The following is a 27,919-nucleotide window of genomic DNA, read 5'->3' on the forward strand; positions in this document are numbered from 1 at the left end:
ACGACGCTGGGGCAATTGTTCGCCGCCCTATGGGACTCCCGATCACGGCCGGTTGTGATACAGCCCAGGATCGAACCCGGGTCTGTAGTGATGACTCTAGCACTGTGATGCAGTGCCTTAGACCACTGTGCCACTCGGGAGGCCCACATCATTGTCCCGTTTTACCACAGCACTGTTAAGCGCAGCACATTGAAGCATATATGATTCGTCTAGTTATGTAAGAGATCAAATGGATTGGATGTGCGTTTTAAATATCTATTAACTGATCTATTAAATATCTGATCAGTGGAACAATTCTCCTGCTTAACAATGGGCTAAAATATAGGGTAATTATTGTGCTTGTCAGCAAGAACACTATTACAATTCCCCACACTTATTTTATTATTCTACTTCTTCATAATTTTTTCAGTGTAATAACATATTTGAAATCTGATATGCCTACTCGTGTCTATGAAAATGAATTATATGAGGCTATGTATTTTTGCAGCCATTCATGGGCAGTTTTGAATAAGTCATACAAATAAGCATTGGATATTGAATGCTCCAGGTCTCAAATATAATTTTAGGACATTTTAGTATTTGTGCACATGCTAGGCATAGATGGTAGGGGGACTCACAACTCATAAATGCATCATATTTTGTCTATGTAGAGTAAGATGATGGCAAGGATCTTCAACTTGTTGGCATAAACCACCTGAATCTTCATTTGATTTTTCTTGAAGGTTGGTTGATTTTGAGAAATTAGTTGTTAGAACAAGAACATTTTCAAACTCTCAGAACTTGGGAAACATAGATCAGGGGTGGCCAACCCTCCTGGAGCGCAAGCAGGGTTTACCCAAATTACAAAATATTTGTGTCCTTACCTTGAAACTAACCTATGGACAAGGAGACTGCAATCTATGATTTGGTTACCCACTGCCATCAACCATTTATATTAGTATTTCCTGAGCAGAGCCCTGGTGTAGTGGTTAAACTCCCCGGCATGTGTCGTATACAACTTTCCACGTGAGAACAGGAATCAATCCCTGCTTCCAACTTTCCCACTGTTTCTCCGACTGAATAAAGTGTCAAACCACCTCAAAAAGATGTAAAAAAAATATATTTCATCACCCCAAAATCTCAAAGTAGTCAAATTTTGAGTGTTCATTTAATGCTCAAAGCATCCTGAAAAACCATGACCTTTGGTTTTTATTATTAAAATGTTCCACCCTGGTCATAGGCCTAAACCATGTCAAAATAAATAGAATGACAGAAAATTAGCTTTAAAACAATACAATATTCCCGGGGGAGAACCCCCAGACTCCCCAACTAAGGGTTGTGCTAGGGGCCATGAAATTCATATAGCAAATCTCACTCCAAGGTTTCTTCAAAAGTTGGCAGCCATGGCTAGAATTGTTGTCAAATTAACTTCAGATTTGACTTTTCGTAGCAGGTTTGGATAAATAACACAGCAGGTTAGGATAATTAGGTTAAGGTTTGGAAACGGGTTGCTAAAATTCGAAACAAATATACCTTCGACGTTATTTTACAAAAGCTGGATCCCTTCTAGTCATGACCAGTGACTTGAAGGCGACTTTATAAAAAAACCGAATGACCGTTGATCACATCAACATTAAAGGTGTATAGCTTCATATACTACAGGCGCAGTCGGACAATTTGTATTCCCATTATGCAACAACCTTTGAAAGGGACTAGACAACATTTATCCTCGAAAGCGCCCTGTATGTTTCTAGCATAGACTGTAAATAATAGCTTCCTAGCTGGTGATGTACTTCCTGTGTCATGACCTTTGTTTACTGTCTGTCAACAAAAATAGCTACATCTATCGTTTTCTCCGGTGAATGTTTACGTTCAAACTGTCTGTGTGTTGATTTAGAGAGAAGTATTAGCCTTGTTAACAAACGGACATGGTCTGAAAATGAATTCGGAAAATGTTCACAACTATCCATTGTTGCAGGAACATCTCTTTTCGTACCAACAAGTTAGCTAGCTGCTAGCTCTTCGCAACAACTATTTTCAGCTAGATTAGGCTATCTAGGTACAGTAGCAAGTTAACAAGACGAACCGAGGCCAAAGCTATATTTATTTTTGGTCAGGTGTCGAGCCTTCCCGTCTGTTTCAACTATCACTGTGTGCATGATATGGCCTTCAATTTTTTTAACATGGTGAGTTTTTTTTCGCTTTACATTTCTAACATTCAGTCGTGCATTGATCGAAAAAGGCATACAGTTAACGTTAGCTAGCTAGCCTATTCATAGACACTAACTAGCTACCTTGGGATAAGGCAGAATGCTTGGGTTTTTGGAGAGCAAATCGATAACTAGCAAGCTAGCTAGTTATATAACGGTACCTACTGAAATTTGATCCACGACGATAGCTAACGTAACAGTTAAACCTGTCCTTAGCTGGAGGTGTAAATTATTTTATTAAATGTTTTACAAATTACCACCCCCAGACGTTCTCTACCTCCTTCTGTGTGTATCTGGATAACAGGTCTCATTGGTGACTATTTTAACTTTGGACATTATAACTATTAAAATGTTTGGTATGCCACTTGGGAATACTGCCTTTAAGTGCGGGCATAAGTGTCTAATGGTGATATCTTGCCGTGTGTGTTCCAGGATGAGGCATCCCCTGCATCTCTGACGGATCTGTGTCTGTCCTACGTCAGTAAGAACCTGGAGAGGTTCTGTGTGAAGCATGCTGATGGATCTCTCTGTCTCAGAGACTCTCTGCTGTTTCCCCAGGAGCTAGCTGACCAGCTGCTGGCTAAGATGGCCACTGAAGGTGAGCAAGGAGGATGAACTAGTCAACAGTCACAGATCCAAGCTTAGATCCTTACATTGATCATTAGTAGAAAACACAAAACAGGCAGTGTCTAGAGCAGTAATGAGCAAATTCCAGTCCTTAAATTATTTTTTTCTCCGCTCTAACAAAAAAGGTGTGTGTGTGTGTGTTTCTAGGTCTGCTGAATGACAGTACAGTAGGAGTGTTTCGTAGCAGTGAGTACCTTCGGCTGCGTCGTGCGTGTATCCGTACGGCCCGTATCTCTGCCGAGGCGTTCCAGAGAGCTCTCTGTCCTCACCGCCTGCTGGAGCTGGACGCTGCTAGGGTCAACGCTGACCTCACAATCTCTGACATTCTACATGGCCTTGCCTCCAACAAACACTGCCGGGTAAGCACACTAATAAGAGAGCCTCCAGCAGGTACAGACACCCACAAACACTCTTCTTCTCTCACTCTCCCCCTTGTCCCTCTCCCCCCAGGAGAGCTTGCAGCGGTTGGTCCTTACAGGTCTGACCATGTCCTCTCTGGAGGAACCGTCATGTCACTGTTTCAGCTCTCTCCAGGGGCTGCGGTCCCTCTCCCTGGCCAATGTGGACTTCTACGACTCTGGGCTGGCTGATGTGTGTTCCCTGTCCCGCCTGGAGAGCCTGGACCTGTCCAACACCTCAGTGACCAACCTCAACCCTCTACTGGGACTCAGAGAGAGGCTGAGGTCACTAACACTACACCAGCTAAAGAGGCTGGAGATGAGCACTGCCCAGCTACTGGCTGTCATTGGACAACTGGAGGCACTGCAGGTGGGTGGGGACAGCTCTAAAGTTTTACATTGATTTCCTCCCCTATAAGGTGTGTGTGTGTGTATATATATACAGTTGAAGTTTACATACACCTAAGCCAAATACACTGCTCAAAAAAATAAAGGGAACACTTAAACAACACAATGTAACTCCAAGTCAATCACACTTCTGTGAAATCAAACTGTCTACTTAGGAAGCAACACTAATTGACAATAAATGTCACATGCTGTTGTGCAAATGGAATAGACAACAGGTGGAAATTATAGGCAATTAGCAAGACACCCCCAATAAAGGAGTGGTTCTGCAGGTGGGGACCACAGACCACTTCTCAGTTCCTATGCTTCCTGGCTGATGTTTTGGTCACTTTTGAATGCTGGCGGTGCTTTCACTCTAGTGGTAGCATGAGACGGAGTCTATAACCCGCTCAGGTAGTGCAGATCATCCAGGATGGCACATCAATGCGAGCTGTGGCAAGAAGGTTTGCTGTGTCTGTCAGCATAGTGTCCAGAGCATGGAGGTGCTACCAGGAGACAGGCCAGTACATCAGGAGATGTGGAGGAGGCCGTAGGAGGCCAACAACCCAGCAGCAGGAGCGCTACCTCCGCCTTTGTGCAAGGAGGAGCAGGAGGAGCACTGCCAGAGCCCTGCAAAATGACCTTCAGCAGGCCACAAATGTGCATGTGTCTGCTCAAACGGTCAGAAACAGACTCCATGAGGGTGGTATGAGGGCCCGACGTCCACAGGTGGGGGTTGTGCTTACAGCCCAACACCGTGCAGGACGTTTGGCATTTGCCAGAGAACACCAAGATTGGCAAATTCGCCACTGGCGCCCTGTGCTCTTCACAGATGAAAGCAGGTTCACACTGAGCACGTGACAGAGTCTGGAGACGCTGTGGAGAACGTTCTGCTGCCTGCAACATCCTCCAGCATGACCGGTTTGGCGGTGGGTCAGTCATAGTGTGGGGTGGTATTTCTTTGGGGGGCCGCACAGCCCTCCATGTGCTCGCCAGAGGTAGCCTGACTGCCATTAGGTACCGAGATGAGATCCTCAGACCCCTTGTGAGACCATATGCTGGTGCGGTTGGCCCTGGGTTCCTCCTAATGCAAGACAATGCTAGACCTCATGTGGCTGGAGTGTGTTAGCAGTTCCTGCAAGAGGAAGGCATTGATGCTATGGACTGGCCCGCCCGTTCCCCAGACCTGAATCCAATTGAGCACATCTGGGACATCATGTCTTGCTCCATCCACCAACACCACGTTGCACCACAGACTGTCCAGGAGTTGGCGAATGCTTTAGTCCAGGTCTGGCAGGAGATCCCTCAGGAGACCATCCGCCACCTCATCAGGAGCATGCCCAGGCGTTGTAGGGAGGTCATACAGGCACGTGGAGGCCACACACACTACTGAGCCTCATTTTGACTTGTTTTAAGGACATTACATCAAAGTTGGATCAGCCTGTAGTGTGGTTTTCCACTTTAATTTTGAGTGTGACTCCAAATCCAGACATCCATGGGTTGATAAATTGGATTTCCATTGATTATTTTTGTGTGATTTGTTGTCTGCACATTCAACTATGTAAAGAAAAAAGTATTTAATAAGATTATTTCTTTCATTCAGATCTAGGATGTGTTGTTTAAGTGTTCCCTTTATTTTTTTGAGCAGTGTACATTTAAACTCAGTTTTTCACAATTCCTGACATTTAATCCAAGTAAAAATTCCCTGTTTTAGGTCAGTTAGGATCACCACTTTATTTTAAGAATGTGAAATGTCAGAATGATAGTAGAGAGAATGATTTATTTCAGCTTTTATTTCTTTCATCACATTCCAAGTGGGTCAGAAGTTTACATACACTCAATTAGTATTTGGTAGAATTGCCTTTAAATTGTTTAACTTGGGTCAAACATTTCGGGTAGCCTTCCACAAGCTTCCCACAATAAGTTGGGTGAATTTTGGCCCATTCCCCCTGACAGAGCTGGTGTAACTGAGTCAGGTTTGTAGGCCTCTTTGCTCGCACGTGCTTTTTCAGTTCTGCCCCACAAATTTTCTATGGGATTGAGGTCAGGGCTTTGTGATGGCCACTCCAATACCTTGACTTTGTTGTCCTTAAGCCATTTTGCCACAACTTTGGAAGTATGCTTGGGGTCATTGTCCATTTGGAAGACCCATTTGCGACCAAGCTTTAGCTTCCTGACTGATGTCTTGAGATGTTGCTTCAATATATTCACATAATTTTCTTCCCTCATGATGCCATCTAGTTTGTGAAGTGCACCAGTCCCTCCTGCAGCAAAGCACCCCCACAACATGATGCTGCCACCCCTGTGCTTCATGGTTGGGATGGTCTCCTGCTTTTTCCTCCAAACATAACGATGGTCATTATGGCCAAACAGTTCTATTTTTGTTTCATCAGACCAGAGGACATTTCTCCAAAAAGGACGATCTTTGTCCCCATGTGCAGTTGCAAACTGTAGTCTGGCTTTTTTATGGCAGTTTTGGAGCAGTGGCTTCTTCCTTGCTGAGTGGCCTTTCAGGTTATGTCGATATAGGAATAATTTTACTGTGGATATAGATACTTTTGTACCCGTTTCCTCCAGCATCTTCACAAGGTCCTTTGCTGTTGTCCTGAGTTTGATTTGCACTTTTCGCACTAAAGAATGTTAATCTCTAGGAGACAGAACACGTCTCCTTCCTGAGTGGTATGACGGCTGCGTGGTCCCATGGTATTTATACTTGCGTACTATTGTTTGTACAGATGAACTTGGTACCTTCAGGCGTTTGGAAATTGCTCCCAAGGATGAACCAGACTTGTGGAGGTCTACAATTTTTCTTTCTGAGGTCTTGGCTGATTTCTTTTGATTTTCCCATCATGTCAAGCAAAGAGGCACTGAGTTTGAAGGTGGGCCTTGAAATACATCCACAGGCACACCTCAAATTGACTGAAATGATGTCAATTAGCCTATCAGAAGCTTCTGAAGCCATGACATAATTTTCTGGAATTTCCCAAGCTGTTTAAAGGCACAGTCAACTTAGTGTATGTAAACTTCTGGCCCACTGGAATTGTGATACAGTGAATTATAAGTGAAATAATCTGTCTGTAAACAATTGTTGAAAAGATTACTTGTGTCATGCACAAAGTAGATGTCCTAACCGACTTGCCAAAACTATAGTTAATTAACAAGAAATTTGTGGAGTGGTTGAAAAAGAAGTTTTAATGACTCCAACCTAAGTGTATGTAAACGTCCGACTTCAACTGTACATATACATACTAATATGTGGACACCCCTTTTAAATTAGTGGATTCTGTAATTTGAGGCACACCTTTTGCTGACAGGTGTATAAAACTCAGCACACAGCCATGCAATCTCCATATAACATTGGCAGTAGAATGGCCTTACTGAAGAGCTGTGACTTTCAACATGGCACCATCATAGGATGCCACCTTTCCAACAAGTTAGTTCGTCAAATTTCTGCCTTGCTAGAGCTGCCCCGGTCAACTGTAAGTGCTGTTATTGAGAAGTGGAAACATTTAGGTGCAACAATGGCTCAGCCGTGAAGTGGTAGGCCACACAAGCTCACAGAATGGGACCGCCAATTGCTGAAGAGTGTAGCGCATCTCAATTGTTTGTCCTCGGTTGCAGCACTCACTACCAAGTTCCAAACTGCCTCTAGAAGCAACGTCAGAGCAAGAACTGTTCGTTGGGAGCTTCATGGAATGGGTTTCCATGGGCGAGCAGCCGCACACAAGCCTAAAATCACCATGTGCAATGCCAAGTGTCGGCTGGAGTGGTGTAAAGCTTTCTGCCATTGGACTCTGGAGCAGTAGAAACGTGTTCTCTGGAGTGATGAATCACGCGTCACCATCTGGGAGTCCTACGGATGAATCTGGGTTTGGCAGGTGCCAGGAGAACGCTACCTGCCTCAATGCATAGTGCCAACTGTAAAGTTTGGTGGAAGAGGAATAATGGTCTGGGGCTGTTTTTCATGGTTCGGGCTAGGTCCCTTAGTTCCATTGACACAGCATACAATTACATTTTAGACGATTCTATGCTTCCAACATTTTGGGGATAGCCCTTTCCTGTTTCAGCATGACAATGCCCCTGCGCACAAAGCGAGGTCCATACAGAAAGGGTGTGTCGAGATCGGTGTGGAAGAACTTGACTGGATGCACAGAGCCCTGACCTCAACCCCATTGAACATCTTTGGGATGAATTAGAACGCTGACTGCGAGCCAGGCCAAATCGCCCCAACATCAGTTCTCGACCTCACTAATGCTTTTGTGGCTGAATGAAAGCAAGTCCCCGCAGAATGTTCCAACATCTATTTGAAAGCATTCCCAGAAGAGTGGATGCTATTATAGCACCACAGGGGGGACCAACTCCATATTAATGCTCATGATTTTGGAATGAGATGTTTGACAAGAAGGTGTCCACATACTTTTTGTCATGTAGTGTACATTGCTGAGCCAAGTTTCTGAAACCTTTTTGGTGATCCGTCACTGTGATTGTTAGCTATCCCTGAACTTTACTTGCGGTGTTCTAATGGTTTTACTTATGATACTCATGCTTCTGATTCTTGTGTGTGTGAACCTAACCATGCAGCACCTGGACATCAGTGATGATAAACAGTTCACATCAGACGTGGCTCGTCAGCTGCTGGGTGAACCTGGGATCCTGCCTGCTCTGGTCTCGCTGGATGTGTCTGGACGCAAACAGGTACTAGAGACAGACTATGAGTTTAGTTGACTAGAGCTGTGAGTGGGTGTATTGCAGACCTGGCTGTGTGTGTAGAGCAGGGTTCACCAATAGGCGGCCCGAGCCTATTGGGATTTTCGCTGTTGGACATAAAGACTGTAAAATCACACAAAATTAGCTCAAATTGATTTTCATTTACGAAATCGGTTCCCAGGTATTCCCACTCATGAATACAGAGGCATCTGTTTTTGTCAAATGCTAAGTCTTTTGGGGATTCTTATGGTCAATTTGCAATTTTGTTCTGGTCCCCTGATCATCCGCTCACAGGTGAATGTAATTGGGGACCCCTGGTGTAGAGTGTTTACCTGGTGTGTGTGTGTTATGCCAGGTGACGGATGCGGCGGTCAAGGCGTTTGTAGAGGAGCGTCCAGGGATGACCTTTGTTGGTCTGCTGGCTACAGACGCTGGCTTCTCTAACTTCCTCAATGGAAAGGGCAGCCTCAAGGTGGGTCTCACTGTCAATTTTCTTCTCTCTCTGTCTCTCTTGCTATGTTGCCTTTGTGTAGAGGAAGCAGCATATTGAGAGCACTACGTGTTGTGTATGTCCTATGTGACAGGTGACAGGAGAGGCCAATGAGACTCAGATCTGTGAGGCCCTGCGTCGCTACAGTGAGAGGGAGGGCTTTGTCAGAGAGGCTCTGTTTCATCTCTTCAGTCTCACACACATCATGGAGAAACCACGCCCTGACATACTCAAGGTACACACACACACACACACACACACTTTGTCATTTTGTCTCCTTCACCTCCACCTAAATCTTACTACAGCCTGGCTCTTAGTGGTACAACTTTTTTATAAAGTAATGAGTAATTTCTTCTCCCTATCTCTCTCGCCCTCTATCGTTCTCTTTAGTTGGTAGTTTTGGGGATGAAGAACCACCCTGCCACCCTGAACGTCCAGTTGGCAGCCAGTGCATGTGTGTTTAACCTGACCAAGCAGGACCTGGCAGCGGGCATACCTGTTAGACTGCTGGGCACAGTCACTCAACTACTGCTGGAGGCCATGTGCACCTTCCCTAACCACCAACAGGTACACACACACACTCACCTTCGCCACCAAATTGTTTATACATATTCAGTTTCTTCCCATCTGCAAACACAGACGGGCTAGGGGCTGTTTGAGGACCAGGCCAGAGTGTGTGTTTTGTTTTGTTTGGCCTCTGACTGCCATCTTGGATCCTCTCTTTCCAGTTGCAGAAGAATTGCCTGCTCTCTTTGTGCAGTGACCGCATACTGCAGGAGGTTCCCTTCAACAGGTACACATACCTTTTTAGTTATGTTGACTTACTGTAGATACATTTATCCCTTAAGATTATGAGCTCTATTTGAACAAACCTAACGCTGTAGTAAATCTAAGTGCACTATAGGTTCAGGGCTTTGTCAGAAATATTTTTGCTAATTTCACTATCAGAATTATGGGGCAATAGCTGGCGGAAGCGTGAAAGGGATGGGTTTTGATTAGAGGTCGACCGATTAATCGGAATGGCTGATTTTAATTAGGGCTGATTTCAAGTTTTCATAACAATCGGTAATCGGCATTTTTGGACACCGATCATGGCCGATTACATTGCACTCCACGAGGAGACTGCGTGGCTGACTACCTATAACATGCTGACTACCTGTTATGCGAGTGCAGCAAGGAGCCAAGGTAAGGTGCTAGCTAGCATTAAACGTATCTTATAAAAAACAATCAATCTTAGCCTCTTGGGGCTAGGTGGGACGCTAGCGTGCCACCCGTGGTGCACTCCATCAACAGCAGGTGCATTTCAAGAGCGGCAAATTTGAATCCAAATAAATGTCAAAATTCAAATTTTTCAAAAATACAACTATGTTACACCATTTGAAAGATAAACATCTCCTTAATCTAACCACGTTTTACGATTTCAAAAAGGTTTTACGGCGAAAGCATAAATTTAGAGTATGTTAGGACAGTACATTTACAAGAGTTGTGTGTAATGTTTTGTCAAGTCAAAGACAGGGTCACCAAAACCATAAAACCAGCTAAAATGATGCACTAACCTTTTACAATCTCCATCAGATGACACTCCTAGGACATTATGTTAGACAATGCATGCATTTTTAGTTCTATCAAGTTCATATTTATATACAAAAACAGCGTTTTACTATGGCATTGATGTTGAGGAAATCGTTTCCCTCCAATAACCGGCAGTCAAGTCAGCGTCAGAAATTAAATAATTAAAATTAGAAAACATTGGTAAAATATTATATTGTCATTTAAAGAATTATAGATTTACATCTCTTGAACGCAATCAACTTGCCAGATTTAAAAATAACCTTACTGGGAAATCACACTTTGCAATAATCTGAGCACTGCGCCCAGAAAAATACGCGTTGCGATACAGACTAGACGTCATGTTGGGGAGATCTAAAATCGAAAATACTATGTAAATAATCCATTACCTTTGATTCTCTTCATCAGATGTCACTTCCAGGTATCACAGGTCCATAACGAATGTAGTTTTGTTCAAAAAAGCTCATCATTTATGTCCAAAAATCTCCGTCTCGTTAGCACATGATGTAAGCCAGCCGGACTTCTCGTCATGAACGAGGGGAAAAAAATATATTTCCGTTCGTTCAAACATGTCAAACGTTGTATAGCATAAATCATTAGGGCCTTTTTTAACCAGAACATGAATAATATTCAAGGTGGACGAATGCATACTCTTTTATAACGTATTGGAACGAGGGTACCCAACATGAAGTAGCGCGCCAGGTGTCTAATGGGACATCACCGTTCCATGGCTCTTGTTCGGTCAGATCTCCCTCCAGAAGACTCAAAACACTTTGTAAAGGCTGGTGACATCTAGTGGAAGCAATAGGAAGTGCCAAAATATTCCTAAACCCCTGTGTTTTTCAATGGGATAGGTTTAAAGTCAATACAACACATCAGGTATCCACTTCCTGTCAGAAAATGTCTCAGGGTTTTGCCTGCCAAATGAGTTCTGTTATACTCACAGACACCATTCAAACAGTTTTGGAAACTTTAGAGTGTTTTCTATCCATATATAATAAGTATATGCATATTCTAGTTACTGGGTAGGATTAGTAACCAGATTAAATCGGGTACATTTTTTTTATCCAGACGTGCAAATGCTGCCCCCTAGACCCAACAGGTTAACATAATCACTAGTTAACTACACATGGTTGATGATATTACTAGTTTATCTAGCTTGTCCTGCGTTGCATATAATCGATGCGGTGCCTGTTAATTTATCATTGAATCACAGCCTACTTCACCAAACAGGTGATTTAACAAGCGCATTCGCGAAAAAAGCACTGTCATTGCACCAATGTGTACCTAACCATAAACATCAATGCCTTTCTTAAAATCAATACACAAGTATATATTTTTAAACCTGCATATTTAGTTAATATTGCCTGCTAACATTAATTTCTTTTAACTAGGGAAATTGTCACTTCTCTTGCGTTCTGTGCAACAGAGTCAGAGTATATGTAGCAGTTTGGGCCACCTGGCTCGTTGCGAACTGTGTGAAGACTATTTCTTCCTAACAAAGAGAGCCAACTTCGCCAAACGGGGGATGATTTAGCAAAAGCGCATTTGCGAAAAAAGCACAATCGTTGCACGACTGTACCTAACCATAAACATCAATGCCTTTCTTAAAATCAATACACAGAAGTATATATTTTTAAACCTGCATATTTAGCTAAATGAAATTCATGTTAGCAGGCAATATTAAACTAGGGAAATTGTGTCACTTCTCTTGCGTTCATTGCACGCAGAGTCAGGGTATATGCAAGAGTTTGGGCCGCCTGGCTCGTTGCAAACTAATTTGACAGAATTTTACGTAATTATGACGTAACATTGAAGGTTGTGCAATGTAACAGCAATATTTAGGCTTATGGCAGCCACCCGTTAGATAAAATACGGAACGGTTCCGTATTTCACTGAAAGAATAAACGTTTTGTTTTCGAAATGATAGTTTCTGGATTTGACCATATTAATGACCTAAGGCTCGTATTTCTGTGTGTTTATTATATTATAATTAAGTCTATGATTTGATAAAGCAGTCTGACTGAGCGGTGGTAGGCAGCAGCAGGCTCGTAAGCATTCATTCAAACAGCACTTTACTGCGTTTGTCAGCAGCTCTGTTTATGACTTCAAGCCTATCAACTCCCGAGATTAGGCTGGCAATACTAAAGCACCTATTACAACATCCCAATAGACAAAGGTATATGAAATACAAATGGTATAGAGAGAAATAGTCCTATAACTACAACCTAAAACTTCTTACCTGGGAATATTGAAGACTCATGTTAAAAGGAACAACAACTTGCTTTTAAATAAGCTATGTCTAAATACAGTTACAGCATATAATATTATGCCTAAGGCAACGTAGACTATGGAGGGTTTTACATACAAAAGAGCTGGGAAAATATTCAATATAAAGAGAAAGGTGGAACGTCCACTCACTGTTACATCTCCTAAATATATGTATCTATAGCCTACCATTGCCGTTGACTGTTGATAGGGCCAGTAGTGACTGTGCCACTTGAAAGGTCAACAAACAGGCAAATATAGCTTACAAATGCATTCAGCACCACTGACAGTGATTGGAATTTGACAGTTGAGTCCAACAGAGGAAAGTGTAATTTTTTTTTAATGAAATTGAAATAGCATGACCCTCCCATTTTCCTCTGGGTAACAATTGTGTACATTTCTACCGCTCCCTAAGCAGTCTTTTTAAAATAAATTAATGTTCCTAAACAGGCTTCCTACAGTCAGACAATTTTCATTCAATGTCATTGCATATAATGAGTCCAAATGTTTCACAGAAGCTGGACAAAAATAATGACCAATATAAATAAAAAAGGGGAATGTCTATTTTGCTGCTCGCAATATTTTAATAAAACATTGGTGATGTACTAAAGGCTACTGTGTGCACCTCCGCTGGCAAAATCGATGAAATATCCAATTGCGTTACTGCTAAGACCCGCTTTTGGATGGTCTTAAATATCCCTAGTTGCGCTTTCTGAAATTGGCATATTGGCGCATATTTTTAAGGACACACTTCAAGTATTTTCACCCCTCCCACCTCAGCGCAAGCGAGCTGATGAAGTTAGACAGGGAAATTGCCAAACCTGGCTATAGGGCTGGAATGCCAGTGAGTCAGTTTTTACATGACGAAATTGCAAACTAACGTGCGTTTGACACTTGCGCCTTCTTACCGCCAGCCGAAAATGGAGCCCTATTTCTTACAAGAAACGTAGTATGTACAGTGTATATGCGTATCTGTTGTACAGTGTGTGTGTGTGTGTGTGGTCTATATTACAGGTTTGAAGCAGCTAAGCTGGTGATGCAGTGGTTATGTAACCATGAGGACCAGAACATGCAGAGGATGGCTGTGGCTATCATCTCGATACTGGCTGCCAAGGTAGGTGTGTGTGTGTGTGTGTGCGCATAATAAGGCATTAGAAATGTGTCCATGGTTTGGCCTTTAACATATGTGTGTTTAACTTCAGTTGTCTACAGAACAGACGGCACAGCTGGGAGCAGAGCTCTTCATAGTGAAGGTAAAACTGTTCACTAAACACACATTTTACACCCTCCATTCAAACAGCACAACATACACTGAGTGTACAAAACATTAGGAACATTTCTCAATTATTGAGTTCCACCCCCTTTTGCCCTCAGAACAGCCTTAATTCGTCGGGGAATGGACTCTACAAGGTGTCAAGCGTTCCACAGGGATTCTGGCCAATGTTGACTTCAATGCTTCCCACAGTTGTGTCAAGTTGGCTGAGTGTTCTTTGGGTGGTGGACTGTTCTTGATACACACGGCAAACTGTTGAGCGTGAAAAACCCAGCAGCGTTACAGTTCTTGACACACTCAAACCGGTGCGCCTGGCACCTACTTCCATACCCCGTTAAAGGCACTTAAATATTTTGTCTTTCCCACTCACCCTCTGAATTGCACACATTCTCAAGGCGTAAAAATCCTTCTTTAACCTGTCTCCTCCCCTTCATCTACACTGATTTTGAAGTGGATTTAACAAGTGACATCAATAAGGGATCATAGCTTTCACCTGGATTCACCTGTGTCATGGGAAGAGTAGTTGTTCCTAATGTTTCTATGCTATACACTTTCCCCTTCTAAATTATTGACCCTTAGCTAAGCCCCACCTCAGAATTCTGGGCAACCAATCGCAGGGCTCCAATGGACAGATTTACAAAAAAAAATAAAAAATTATGGCTAAATACACTGAACAAAAATATACACTTGACATGTTGCGTTTATGTTTCATGAGCTAAAATAAAAGATCCCAGAAACTTTCCATGTGCATAAAAAGCTTATTTCTTTCAAATTTGGTACACAAATTTGTTTACATCTCTGTTAGTGAGCATTATATATCAAGAAGCTGATTAAACGGCATCATCATTACACAGGTGCACCTTGTGCTGGGGACAATAAATGGCCTCTCTAAAATACAATACTACAGGTGTCTCAAGTTTTGAGGGAGTGTGCAATTGGCATGCTGACTGTATGCATGTCCACCAGAGCTGTTGCCAGAGACTTGAATGTTAATTTCCTCTACCGTAAGCCACCTTCAATGTTGTTTTAGAGAATTTGGCATTCCGTCCAACGGCCTCACAACCGTCAACCATGTCTAGCCACGCTAGCCCAGGACCTCCACATCCGGCTTCTTCACCTGCGGGTTCATCTGTGACCAGCCACCCGACATCTGATGAAACTGGGGGTTTGCACAACTGAAGAATTTCTGCACAAACTGTCAGAACCCATCTCAAGGAAGCTCATCTGTCTGCTCCTTGTCCTCACCAATCAGGGTGGAACAAGATAGTTGTGGACGGAATTGCAGAATCTCCACGAGACATGGACGGAGTCTGAGGACAAAGTGAGGGAAATTATCTCGGAGAAACTGATGGAGCACGCCCACAGGACTGGAAAACCCACCACCAACCTAGGTGACAGGCCCGATAGTGGTCATGTTCCTGAGGTTCAAGGACAAGGTATTTGTTATGGAAAGAGCCAAGAATTTGAGAGGATCTCCTCAACGAGGACTATCCAGAAGCATAAGTATTCAGACCATTTACTCAGTACTTTGTTGAAGCACCTTTTGCAGCGATTATAGCCTCTAGTCTTCTTAGGTATTATGCTACAAGCTTGGCACACCTGTATTTGGGGAGTTTCTCCCATTCTTCTCTGCAGATCCTCCTCAAGCTCTGTCAGGTTGGATGGGGAGCGGCGCTGCACAGCTATTTTAAGATCTCTCCAGAGATGTTCGATGTGGTTCAAGTCCAGGCTCTGGCTGGGCCACTCAAGGACATTCAGAGACTTGTCCCGAAGCCACTCCTGCGTTGTCTTGGCTATGTGCTTAGGGTCGATGTCCTGTTGGAAGGTGAACCTTCGCTCTGGAGCAGGTTTTCATCAAGGATCTCTCTGTACTTTGCTCCGTTCATCTTTCCCTCTATCCTAACTAGTCTCTCAGTCCCTGCCGATGAAAAACATCCCAACAGCATGATTCTGCCACCACCATGCTTCACCGTAGAGATGGTGCCAGCGTAGAGATGGTGCCAGGTTTCCTCCAGACGTGACACTTGGCATTCAGGTTTTCATCAGACCAGAGAATCTTGTTTCTCATGATCTGAGAGTCCTTTAGGTGCGTTTTGGAAAACTACAAGCGGGCTGTCATGCATTTTACTGAGGAGTGGTGTCCGTCTGGCCACTCTACCATAAAGGCCTGATTGGTGGAGTGCTGCAGAGATGGTTGTCCTTTTGGAAGGTTCTCCCATCTCAAAGGAGGAGCTCTGTCAGAGTGACCATCGGGTTCTTAGTCACCTCCCTGACTAAGGCCCTTCTCCCCCGATTACTCAGTTTGGTCGGCGGCCAGCTCTAGGAAGAGTCTCTAGGTGGTTCCAAACTACTTCCATGTAAGAATGATGGAGACCACTGTGTTCTTGGGGACCTTCAATGCTGCAGAAATGTTTTGGTAGCCTTCCCCAGATCTCTTCCTCAACACAATCCTGTCTTGGAGCTCTACGGACAATTGCTTTGACCTCATGGCTTGGGACCTTATATAGACAGGCGTGTGCATTTCCAAATCATGTCCAATTCAATCGAATTTACCACAGGTGGACTCCAATCAAGTTGTAGAAGCATCTCAATGATGGTCAATGGAAACAGGATGCACCTGAGCTCAATTTCGAGTCTCATTTTGCTTTGTCATTATGGGATATTGTGTGTAGATTTTTATTTCATCCATTTTAAAATAAGGCTGTAACATGACAAAGTGGAAAAAGGGAAGGGGTCTGAATACTTTCCGAATGCATTGAATATTAAGAGCCATATCCCTGTATTGCTTAGAGAAGATCTCATGTCAAGTTTAGATGAGGCAGTTTCACATGCCTCATCTAAAGCCTAGTATTTCGGGGTGTTGCTGTAATGTGTGTGAAATGCTTGATAGTGTATGTGATGTAAACAGAGGTCTACTTTCTTGGGGACCTGAATGTTGACTGGTTTTCATCAAGCTGTCAACTCAGGGGGAAGCTTCTCACTGTAACCAATGCCTGTAATCTGGTTCAGGTTAATAGGCAATCTACCAGGGCGTTTACAAACACTACAGGATCAAGATCATCCACATGTATTTATCACATTTTTGCTAATACTGTAGAACTTTGTTCTAAAGCTGTACCCATTGGATGCAGTGATCACAATATAGTGGCTATATCTAGGAGAGCCGTAGTTCCAAAAGCTGGACTAAAATAGTGTATAAGAGATCATTCAAAAGATATAGCTGTGACTCATGTTGATGATGTAAAAAAAAAATTGTTGGTCTGATGTGATTAACGAGGAGCATCCAGACGCTGCACTTGATGAATTTTTATGAAATTGCTTCTTCGTTATTGATAAACATGCACCTTTTTAGGAAACTGACTGTCAGAACTGTTAAGGCTCCATGGTTTGAAGAGGAATTAGAAAACTGTATGGTTGAAAGAGTTGGGGCAAATGGTTGAAAGAGTTGGGGCAAAAGGAGTGGCTAATAAGTCTGGCTGCACATCTGACTTACTGGAAATTGAGAAATATGTTATAAAGAAACTGTTATAAAGCCAAGATCAATTAAGTATAAAGAATGATGGAAAGATCTTTGATGTGCTTTAAATGAAATTATGGGCAGAAAGACAAATTCAACTTTAATCAAATTAGATGTCTTATTCATCACAAAACCATTTGTTGCCAATTATTTTAATTATTACTTCATTGGCAAAGTGGGCAAATTTAGGCAGGAAATGCATACAACGAACAGTGAGCATCCTATTCTTGCATTAAAAAAAGTTAATGATGAAAGAAAAGCATTGTAAGTTTGAATTTTGTAAAGTTAGTGTGGGAGAGGTAGAAAGATTATTGTTATCGATCACTAATGACAAACCTCTTGGCATTGACAACTTAGATGGAAAGATACTGAGGATGGTAGCTGACTCTATAGCCACTCCTATCTGTCATATTTTTAATCTGAGTTGAGAGGAAGGTGTTTCTCCTCAGGCCTGGAGAGAAGCCAAAGTTATTCCGCTACCAAGAGGGATAAAGCGTTCTTTACTGGTTCTAACAGCAGACCTATCAGCTTGCTGCAAACTGTCGGACAAAATCGAGTTTGACCAAATACAATGCTATTTCTCTGTTAACAAATTGACAACAGACTTTCAGCATGGTTATAGAGGACACTCAAAGTGTACAGCGCTGATACAAATTTACTGATGATTGGTTGAAAGAAATTGATTAAAACAAGATTGTGGGGGCTAGATTTGATTTAGATTTCTGTGCAGCCTTTGATTTTGACCGTAACCTGTTGTTGAGAACTTTTATTTAATGGCTTTTCAACCTCTACCATATCGTGGATTCAGAGCTATCTATCTAATAGAACTCAAAAGGTTTTCTTTAATGAAAACTTCACTAATATCAAACATGTAGGGTGTGGTGTACTGCAGAACAGGTCTCTAGGCCCTTTACTCTTCAAAGTTATTATTATTATTATTTTTTTACCCCATTTTTCTCCTCAATTTCTTGGTATCGGGACTCAGGAGAGGCGAAGATCGAGAGCCATGCGTTCTCCGAAACACAACCCAACCAAGCCAAGCCGTACTACTTCTTGACATAATGCCCACTTAACCCGTAAGCTAGCCGCACCAATGTGTCGTCGGAAACACTGTGCACCTAGCGACCATGTCAGCATGCACTGTGCCCGATCTGACCTAGATATTTTGTGTGTATGTATTGATAAGTAGGCTGTGTGCTGTTTTTACTTTCATGAAGTTCTGACCTTGAGCTGTTCTTGTCTTTTAAAACCTCTTATGGACTAGCGGAACGCCTTACCAATATCCAATGGTAGCGCCTGGCGCGAAATACGAAAAACCTTAAAAATGCTATCATTTCAATTTCTCAAACATATGACTATTTTACACCATTTTAAAGACAAAAGTCTCCTTTTATCTAACCACATTGTCCGATTTCAAAAAGGCTTTACAACGAAAGCAAAACATTAGATTATGTCAGGAGATGACCCTCCCAAAAATAATCACACAGCCATTTTCAAAGCATGCATATATGTCACAAAAACCAAAACCACAGCTAAATGCAGCACTAACCTTTGATGATCTTCATCAGATGACACTCCTAGGACATTATGTTATACAATACATGCATGTTTTGTTCAATCAAGTTCATATTTATATCAAAAAACAGCTTTTTACATTATCATGTTTTGTTCAGAACTAGCATACCCACCGCAAACTTCCGGTGAATTTACTAAATTACTCACGATTAACGTTGACAAAAAACATAACAATTATTTTAAGAATTATAGATACAGAACTCCTTTATGCAATCGCGGTGTCCGATTTTAAAATAGCTTTTAGGTGAAAGCACATTTTGCAATATTCTGAGTAGATATCACGGCTAGCTAATTTGACACCCACCAAGTTTGGCCCTCAACAAACTCAGATTTACTATAAGAAAAATTGGATTACTTTTGCTGTTCTTCGTCAGAATGCACTCCCAGGACTTCTACTTCAACAACAAATGTTGTTTTGGTTCTAAATAATCCATAGTTATATCCAAATAGCTCCGTTTTGTTCGTGCGTTCAAGTCACTATCCGAAGGGTGACGCGCCGGCACGTTTCGTGACAAAAAAATTCTAAATATTCCATTTCCGTACTTCGAAGCATGTCAAACGCTGTTTAAAATACATTTTTATGCGATTTTTCTCGTAAAATAGCGATAATATTCCAACCGCGCGACGTTGTATTCGTTCAAACACTGAAAGAAAAAAATGGAGTCGTCTCATGCACGCGTGCGCCAGTGTCATTGTCCTCAGAAGGACCACTCATAAAAACCCCTGCTGTTTTTCGCCCAGAGACTGGAGAGCTCTCATTACACTTTCTGGCGCCTTCCTAGAGCCAATGGAAGCCTTAGAAAATGTCACGTTACAGCAGAGATGCTGTATTTTTGATAGAGATGCCCTAGAAGTAGAACAAATTGTCAGACAGGGCACTTCCTGTATAGAATCTTCTCAGGTTTTGGCCTGCCATATGAGTTCTGTTATACTCACAGACACCATTCAAACAGTTTTAGAAACGTTAGTGTTTTCTATCCAAATCTACTAATTATATGCATATTCTAGTTTCTGGGCAGGAGTAGTAACCAGATTAAATCGGGTACGTTTTTTATCCGGCCGTGAAAATACTGCCCCCTATCCAAAACAGGTTAATGTTCTGTATTACGTCATGTTTTGTGTTTACCCCAGGAAGAGTAGCAGCTGCTTTAGCAACAGCTAGTGGGGGTCCTAAAAAAATACCAAAAAGGGTCAATTGCTGTCTGCGGGGTTTAAAAAAATAAATAATACTTTTTAAGACTGTAATGTTCACCATCTCTATCCCACTTCACACTCTTTCTACCCCCTCTCTCTCTCTTCGCTGTCTCTGTCTCTCGCTCTCTCTGTGTGTGTGTCTCTCTCGCTGTCTGTCTCTCCCTCCCTACCTCTGCAGCAGCTTCTCCACATTGTGCATCAGAAGGCTACTCAGGGCGTGGTGGACGCCACCCTCAAGTTCACACTGAGCGCGCTCTGGAACCTCACTGACGAATCACCAACCACCTGCCGCCATTTTATAGAGAACCAGGGACTGGACCTGTTCATCAAAGTACTGGAGGTAGTACACACACACACACACCCTCGTGATGCGCGAGTTGACTCATAACCCACAGTCCCTGCAGTTATATCCGCGGAAGTATTAAGGGTCATTAAATATTGTGTGGAAGAAGGGTGGCTGGGTGGGTTGAATAAAGAGAAAACAACAATACCTTAAAGAATCCATAAATGTATCATTCTTGTGCAATTTACATCTATAGGCTATAGCCTAAAATAATGAAAGAAAAACTTATTTGGCATTGGTGCGTAAGCCTAAACTTGAGGGCCTAACTGTACGTGCACCAAATAGCTTACGCGCCAATAGCCAAATGCTTTTGGGAACGGGCAGAAAAGGTTCATTACCATCGATCCACAGGGGCAAAGAGGACAATGTCGGAGTTTAATTCATTAAGAGAAAAGCTGCGAAATGTAGAGTCGAAAATAAAGAGGACCAGAAAAGTAATATTTGGTAAAAGAGGATGATAGCAGTGCCGGTTATGTGTGATTGTGAGGCACTATACAAATTCAACAGTCACAAGATGTGGACTTCAAATAGGCCTATGGCACGTCAAGGTAACTGTAGCCTACTGTTCAGATGGGCTAAATGGAAACTGAAATCTGGACACTGACTGTAGGTCTATATCTCATATAGCCTTATTATTAACTCCTGCAGAATTAAGCATTTCTTTCAGTACAATTATATACTAAATGGAGGCAACATTTTTACTTGGGAACAGGAGTGGAGAAATATGATTTACTTTCTTTCAGCATAGAGAATGCGCATGCGCAGTTAGATATACCTGTAGAGGTGCTATCTTCATCAGCGTCAAAAAGCTGATTTTAGTATTTCAACCACTAAAATATGCATCCAAGCCGAACTGAGAAGTAATCAGAAACATGTTGGGTCGTTTTCACAGCTTTCTATTTCCTTACTACCGGTCAAACTGATGTCATTTGGCGGCAGGTAGCCTAGTGGTTAGCGCGTTGGACTAGTAACGGAAACGTTGTCAGCTCGGGGATTCGATCTTGCAAGGTAAAAAAATCTGTCGTTCTGCCTCTGAACAAGGCAGTTAAACCACTGTTCCTAGGCCGTGATTGTAAATACGAATTTGTTCTTAACTGACTTGCCTAGTTAAAAAAATAATTACAAAAATTAAATTAAAAAAAATTGCACAGAGAATCGTTCCTGTTTTTTTATTATTGAATTTTCTCCCGTCCCTACAAATGTCAGAAATTATAAGCAGAAACACATCTAAATCCAGCCCCAAAAATCCTTCACCCCCGTCAAAAAATAGTTCTGTCATCTCTGATTGTAGCAGCGCATTTTCTATATTGGCGGGATTGTCACTTTATCACACATTGAGTCAGTGTCGACCTGTCATTCAGCGCAGGTGAGGCTTTTGAGCACCACATTTTTTTCAAAAAAGAAACATGGTCTCTTTTTTGCTTTTTTGAGTAAGGCAACTCCAAAATGCAGGTGTTTCAGCCTAGCTCAGTGCTTTCTGTAGTGGTGGGTCAGCCAGTGGAAAATATGGAGCGTAGGGGTTGGTAATGTTCTCTAGTTGCGCCGTGATTGGCTCAGTGTTCTGTCACTCATGGGGACACTACGTCACCACAAAACCTACAGGGAGAGCTCGAAATTCAAGCCCTTTGGATGCTGCCATAGATTTACATTAGAAGTACCCATCCAACAAGGCTCAAGGTCATTGCCCACAAATAAAATGACGTCAAATCACGTTATATCTACCGTAAGTTTGATTGGACCAATCATGTCAACATTATGCTTTCAAAATATTATCTAGCAGTCATCATCATGAATCAAGTCGACAATCTACTTGCAAATCCTTTTTAATCTTTGTCATATGATGATCAATTATAGATAAAATGTATTGGACATAAACATCACACAACAAGTTGGAAATCGCAAATTCAACAATGAGTGGTTTGGAAGGAATCAGTGGCTAACTGCAAGCATTGCAAAGCAATCACTAGCCTGCTATTCAGTTCAGTGGGTGTGTGTGGTCCCAAGTCTGGGTTTCAGGGTCTCTGTTCCAAGCTTTAAAATGATAAACATTCAACGTTGACCATGCTGTCAATCCAGCATGATTTCTGCCGCGCTCAATACAACTGTTAACTCGGAACTGGGAAATCTAACTTCAGTGAGTTCAAGACAACTGCGAACTCGGGGGAAAAAACTAGCTCCGACTGGGAAAATATGTTTTGAACGGTCATCCAACTCGGAATAGTAAGTCAAGAACTCGGGCCTCTTTCTAGCGCTACGACCTGAAGATCACTGAAGTCATCATAATTCGACCTTGTTTTTTTCCAGAGTTCCCAGTTGTCTTGAAAGCACCATAAATCCAGAGAATGTCAGACTTTGATGACAAAGTTTGATGACAAAATTTGCCCACGAAGGACCGCTGCGCCACCTTCCTGTTCAAGTGAGCACAGCACAACAAGGTGACAAATGTCTTGTATGCTGCTGCATAAATTATGTAATATGCCAGGGAGATATGTATACTGTAGCTAAGGAAGTAATACTAAGTGTATGTTGTGTAGTAAGATGTTAGTAGCCCATGTGCCTCACCCTAATAATTTGCTCTATTTTCCCCTCTTAATTTTTCCTACTGTTCTGACTTGGTGGTGCACATGTAGCCTATAACCTGTTTTTAGAGAAATGTAATCATTGAATATTGTAAGAGCTTTCATTGTTTGCTTATATGCCCCTTTTATTTATCCTACGGTTCTGACTTGGTATACAGGGAGAATACTGTAAGAACAGCCCAAGTTCTGAATTCTGTTGCTCTACATTTCAAAAGTTCTGAAGAAGTAGTTATATTGACTATGTCCGTCCTAGCTCGCTTATTAATGTGTTAATTGTAATTACGGGTTGCCTCTTATCTGCTTGTCGCCCCTTATGCCATAGTTTGTACATCTCAATTGTCAGTAGAACCACATTTGTTTTAAGCAAGTCAGCCATATCAGCTATGTTTTTTTTATTTTTATAAATGAGGCTGAATTAACTGTTTCGCTGCCAGACAAGGCTCCGCTGATAGCCAGGTGTAGCAGTGGTAAGGTGTTGGGACAGCTTTAGGCCCTAACAGCTTGTGGGCACAGTTTGTCACCGTTATAGTGCAATTAATGTATAGCTTAGTGTTGTGTAGTGGCTTTGCTGGCATGCATCCCTACAATTCCCCCCCCCCCCCGCTTTACATGTTAAATTTGCCACTGCATTGAGTATACAAATCATTAAGGACACCTTCCTAATATTTATTTTATTTTTATTTTACCTTTATTTAACCAGGTAGGCCAGTTGAGAACAAGTTCTCATTTACAACTGCGACCTGGCCAAGATAAAGCAAAGCAGTGCGACAAAACAACACAGAGTTACACAAACAAACGTACAGTCAATAACACAATAGAAAAATACTGGGGTGCAAAAGAGCAAGAGGATAAGTAACAATATGGGGATGTGGTAGTTGGGTGTGCTATTTACAGATAGGCTGTGTGCAGGTACACTGATTGGTAAGCTGCTCTGACAGCTGATGCTTAAAGTTAGAGAGGGAGATATAAGAATCCAGCTTCAGTGATTTTTGCAATTCGTTCCAGTCATTGGCAGCAGAAAACTGGAAGGAAAGGCAGAAATATACCTGCTGGAGCGCGTGCTACGGGTGGGTGTTGCTATGGTGAGATGGTGAAGCTGAGATAAGGCGGGGCTTTACCTAGCATAGACTTATAGATGACCTGGAGCCAGTGGGTTTGGCGACGAATATGTAGTGAGGGCCAGCCAACGAGAGCATACAGGTCGCAGTGGTGGGTAGTATATGGGGCTTTGGTGACAAAACGGATGGCACTGTGATAGACTATATCTAGTTTGCTGAGTAGAGTGTTGGAGGCTATTTTGTAAATGACATCGCCGAAGTCAAGGATCGGTAGGATAGTCAGTTTTACGAGAGAATGTTTGGCAGCATGAGTGAAGGAGGCTTTGTTGCGAAATAGGAAGCAGATTCTAGATTTAATTTGGGATTGGAGATGCTTAATGTGAGTCTGGAAGGAGAGTTTACAGTCTGACCAGACTCCTAGGTATTTGTAGTTCTCCACATATTCTAAGTCAGAACCGTCCAGAGTAGTGATGCTAGTTGGGCGGGAGGGTGCGGGCAGCAATCGGTTGAAGAGCATGCACTTAGTTTTACTAGCATTTAAAAGCAGTTGGAGGCCTCAGAAGGACTTTTGTATGGCATTGAAGCTCGTTTGGAGGTTTGTTAGCACAGTGTCCAAGAGGGGCCCGATGTATATAGAATGGTGTCGTCTGCGTAGGGGTGTATCAGAGAATCACCAGCAGCAAGAGCGACATCATTGATATATACAGAGAAAAGAGTCGGCCTGAGAATTGAACCCTGTGGCACCCCCATAGAGACTGCCAGAGGTCCGGACAACAGGCCCTCCGATTTGACACACTGAACTCTTTCTGAGAAGTAGTTGGTGAACCAGGCGAGGCAGTCATTTGAGAAGCCAAGGCTATTGAGTCTGCTGATAATAATGCGGTGATTGACAGTCAAAAGCCTTGGCCAGTTCAATGAAGATGACTGCACAGTACTGTCTTGATTTGCACCCCCCCCCCCCTTCCCTCAAACAGACTCAATTTGTCGGGGCATGGGCTCTACAAGATGTCGAAAGGGTTCCACAGGAATGCTGGCCCATGTTGACTCCAATGCTTCCCACAGTTGTGTCAAGTTGGCTGGATGTCCTTTGGGTGGTGGACCATTCTTGATACACATGGGAAACTGTTGAGTGTGAAAAACCTAGCGTTGCCGTTCTTGACACTCAAACCGGTGCTCCTGGCACCTACTACCATATCCCATTCAAAGGCACTTAAATCTTTTGTCTTGCCCATTCACCCTCTGAATGGCACACATACACAATTAGTTTACCTGTTCCTTCCCTTTCATCGACACTGATTGAAGTGGATTTTACAAGTGACATCAATAAGGAATCATACCTTTTACCTGGATTCACCTGGTCAGTCTATGTCATGGAACGAGCAGGTGTCCTTAATGTTTTGTACGCTCAGTGTATGGTCGGGCGATTGCGGATGGGTGCAAGTGAACTAACACACACACACACGCACAGACCCTAGAGCTGTTTATCAAAGTACTAGTTACGCTCTCTGTCACCCTAAAGTGCAAGCTGACTCACTCATGCCTCTGTCTTTCTTTTCCTCGTTCTTTCTCTCTGCAGTCATTCCCCTCTGAGTCTTCCATCCAACAGAAGGTGTTGGGGCTGCTGGTGAGTCATAGTGAACCCTGAATGAATCCGTGTATTTATTCTAGTGGGCATCCAACCCTGGTAGCCCTAGGTGGACATCCAACCCTGGTAGCCCTAGGTGGACATCCAACCCTGGTAGCCCTAGGTGGACATCCAACCCTGGTAGGCCTAGGTGGACATCCAACCCTGGTAGCCCTAGGTGGACATCCAACCCTGGTAGCCCTAGGTGGACATCCAACCCTGGTAGCCCTAGGTGGACATCCAACCCTGGTAGGCCTAGGTGGCCAGAGTGCATAGGGGGTCTTAGTGAATTCAGCTGAAGCTATACTGACAATACCGTTGTTTTAGTGTTTGAATCATCCTGTTTGAAGTGGTGTAGAACAGTGGAGGAGCTGACTTTGTGGCTCTGTCTCTCCTTAGAATAACATAGCGGAGGTTGGGGAGCTGCATGTGGAGCTGATGGTTCAGGGCTTCCTGGATCACATCTGCTCCCTGCTCCACAGCCCTGAGGTGGAGGTGTCCTACTTCGCTGCTGGGATACTGGCCCACCTCACCTCCAGAGGAGAGGCTGCTTGGACACTCAGTATCACACTGAGGTCTGACCTGCTAGAACAACTGGTACGTGGGGGGAGGGTGTCTGTGTGCGTGTTCACGTATGTATGTTGTCAAAGTGAGTTGTAATGTTATCCCACCACCTTCATGTGTTCATAAATGTGGCTCATGTTCTGTGTGTGTCTCTCTCTCTCTCCTCCAGCACTCTACCATCCTGAAGTGGCCGACACCAGCGTGTGAGATGGTGGCCTATAGGTGAGACCCCAGAACACACCTTTACAACCCCATACACTCGCAAAAGGAGAGGAAGACACTGTAAAGTATTGAGATGCAGCCTGGGTTAATGATCTCCTCTCTCCTCCACCTCTCATCCCTCTTTCCCATCCTCTGTAGGTCCTTTAACCCTTTCTTCCCCCTGTTGGAATGTTTCCACACCCCAGGAGTTCAGCTGTGGGCAGCCTGGGCCATGCAGCATGTCTGCAGCAAGAACGGTGAGACGCATACACATCCCCCTATCTGCCTGTCTCCAGTTTAGAACGGTGAGACACACACATACCACTATCTTAAAGTTTATATAATTGATCTCAGTGTAATCTCTCTGAACTCCCGCAGCCCCTCGGTACTGCAGTATGCTGCTGGAGGAGGGAGGTCTGCATCAGTTGGAGAAGGTCCAGACACACCCCGACACCCACGCAGACGTCATGCGATTGGCCGAGAGCATTCTGGAGAGCCTGCAGCGCCACCAAGCTCGCACCAGGCAGACCACACAGACACACACACACACCCGCTGCCCGCTACAACCCCACACACACAAAGGTGAGACACACACAATTATTTGAAGTGTGTAATTTCAGAACATGTTAAAAGTCATGTTAAAAATGTTCTGTTTTCCTCCTCCAGAGGGTGACAAGCCCTGATCAGAACCTATCCCACTGCTACCTTCAGGACAAGAGGCCATTGAAATTGTGTGTGTGCGTGTGTGTGAGTGAGTGCGTTCATTAGACAGGGGTAAGGACAGACACCTTGTCACCCCCCATCCTGTCTGAAGGTGGTGCTATAAAGTGAATGAGAGGACAGAAACTATGCATTTCTTTGCACACACACCTTGCTATGTTTTCTTGAGTTTGGTAAGCAAAAGTAGTATTATGTGGCTACTTATGCGTGCTACTGATAAGCAAATTAATATTCTGTAAAAAAAATGCTAAGAAAATAGAGTTGTTGGTTAAAAACACTAAGGTCGATATCTATGCCCCCGCGTAAATCTAATTAACATAATAAAATAATCACCATAAAAATATGTTAATTTAAAATAGAGAAGTTTTTTTGCATTGGATGCATCTCAATCCACCTACAGTACCAGTCAAAAGTTTGGACACACCTACTCATTCAAGGGTTTTTATTTATGAAGACGTCAAAACTATGAACTAACACATATGGAATCATCTAGTAACCAAAAAGTGTTAAACAAATCAAAATATATTTTATATTTGATATTCTTGCCTTGATGACAGCTTTGCGCACACTTGGCATTCTCTCAACCAGCTTCACCTGGAATGCTTTTCCAACAGTCTTGAAGGAGTTCCCACATATGCT

The 27,919-nt window shown here is 43.0% G+C and overlaps 2 protein-coding genes across 4 annotated transcripts in view; one reads left to right on the forward strand and one right to left on the reverse strand.

Annotated features, from left to right (window-relative positions):
* Nucleotides 1–1,767, reverse strand: part of LOC106584283 (ras-specific guanine nucleotide-releasing factor RalGPS2) — a 158,425-nt gene extending 156,658 nt beyond the window's left edge. For both annotated transcript variants that reach the window (XM_045706124.1, XM_045706125.1), the window contains exon 1: nt 1,513–1,767. The gene's annotated coding sequence lies outside the window, so the exon portion shown is untranslated. The remainder of the gene's footprint in view (nt 1–1,512) is intronic.
* On the forward strand, nt 1,744–27,773 carry LOC106584282 (protein zyg-11 homolog). Of its 2 annotated transcripts, none has more exons than XM_014169350.2 (18): nt 1,744–2,165; nt 2,622–2,787; nt 2,964–3,175; nt 3,267–3,584; nt 8,180–8,293; nt 8,661–8,777; nt 8,890–9,030; nt 9,186–9,362; nt 9,524–9,588; nt 13,647–13,746; nt 13,835–13,885; nt 20,373–20,531; nt 25,748–25,795; nt 26,195–26,392; nt 26,529–26,581; nt 26,720–26,817; nt 26,939–27,142; nt 27,227–27,773. In XM_014169350.2, the coding sequence occupies exons 1-18, from the start codon at nt 2,142–2,144 to the stop codon at nt 27,241–27,243; spliced, it is 2,262 nt and encodes a 753-aa protein (XP_014024825.1). In that variant the 5' UTR covers nt 1,744–2,141; the 3' UTR covers nt 27,244–27,773. The 2 variants fall into 2 exon arrangements, with proteins under 2 accessions (XP_014024825.1, XP_014024824.1); XM_014169349.2 differs by having other exon boundaries at nt 1,745–2,165; nt 20,370–20,531.
* Nucleotides 27,774–27,919: the final 146 nt, after the last annotated feature.

The sequence above is a fragment of the Salmo salar genome, chromosome ssa23 (assembly GCF_905237065.1).
Source record: "Salmo salar chromosome ssa23, Ssal_v3.1, whole genome shotgun sequence".
In the NCBI taxonomy this organism is placed as follows: domain Eukaryota; kingdom Metazoa; phylum Chordata; class Actinopteri; order Salmoniformes; family Salmonidae; genus Salmo; species Salmo salar.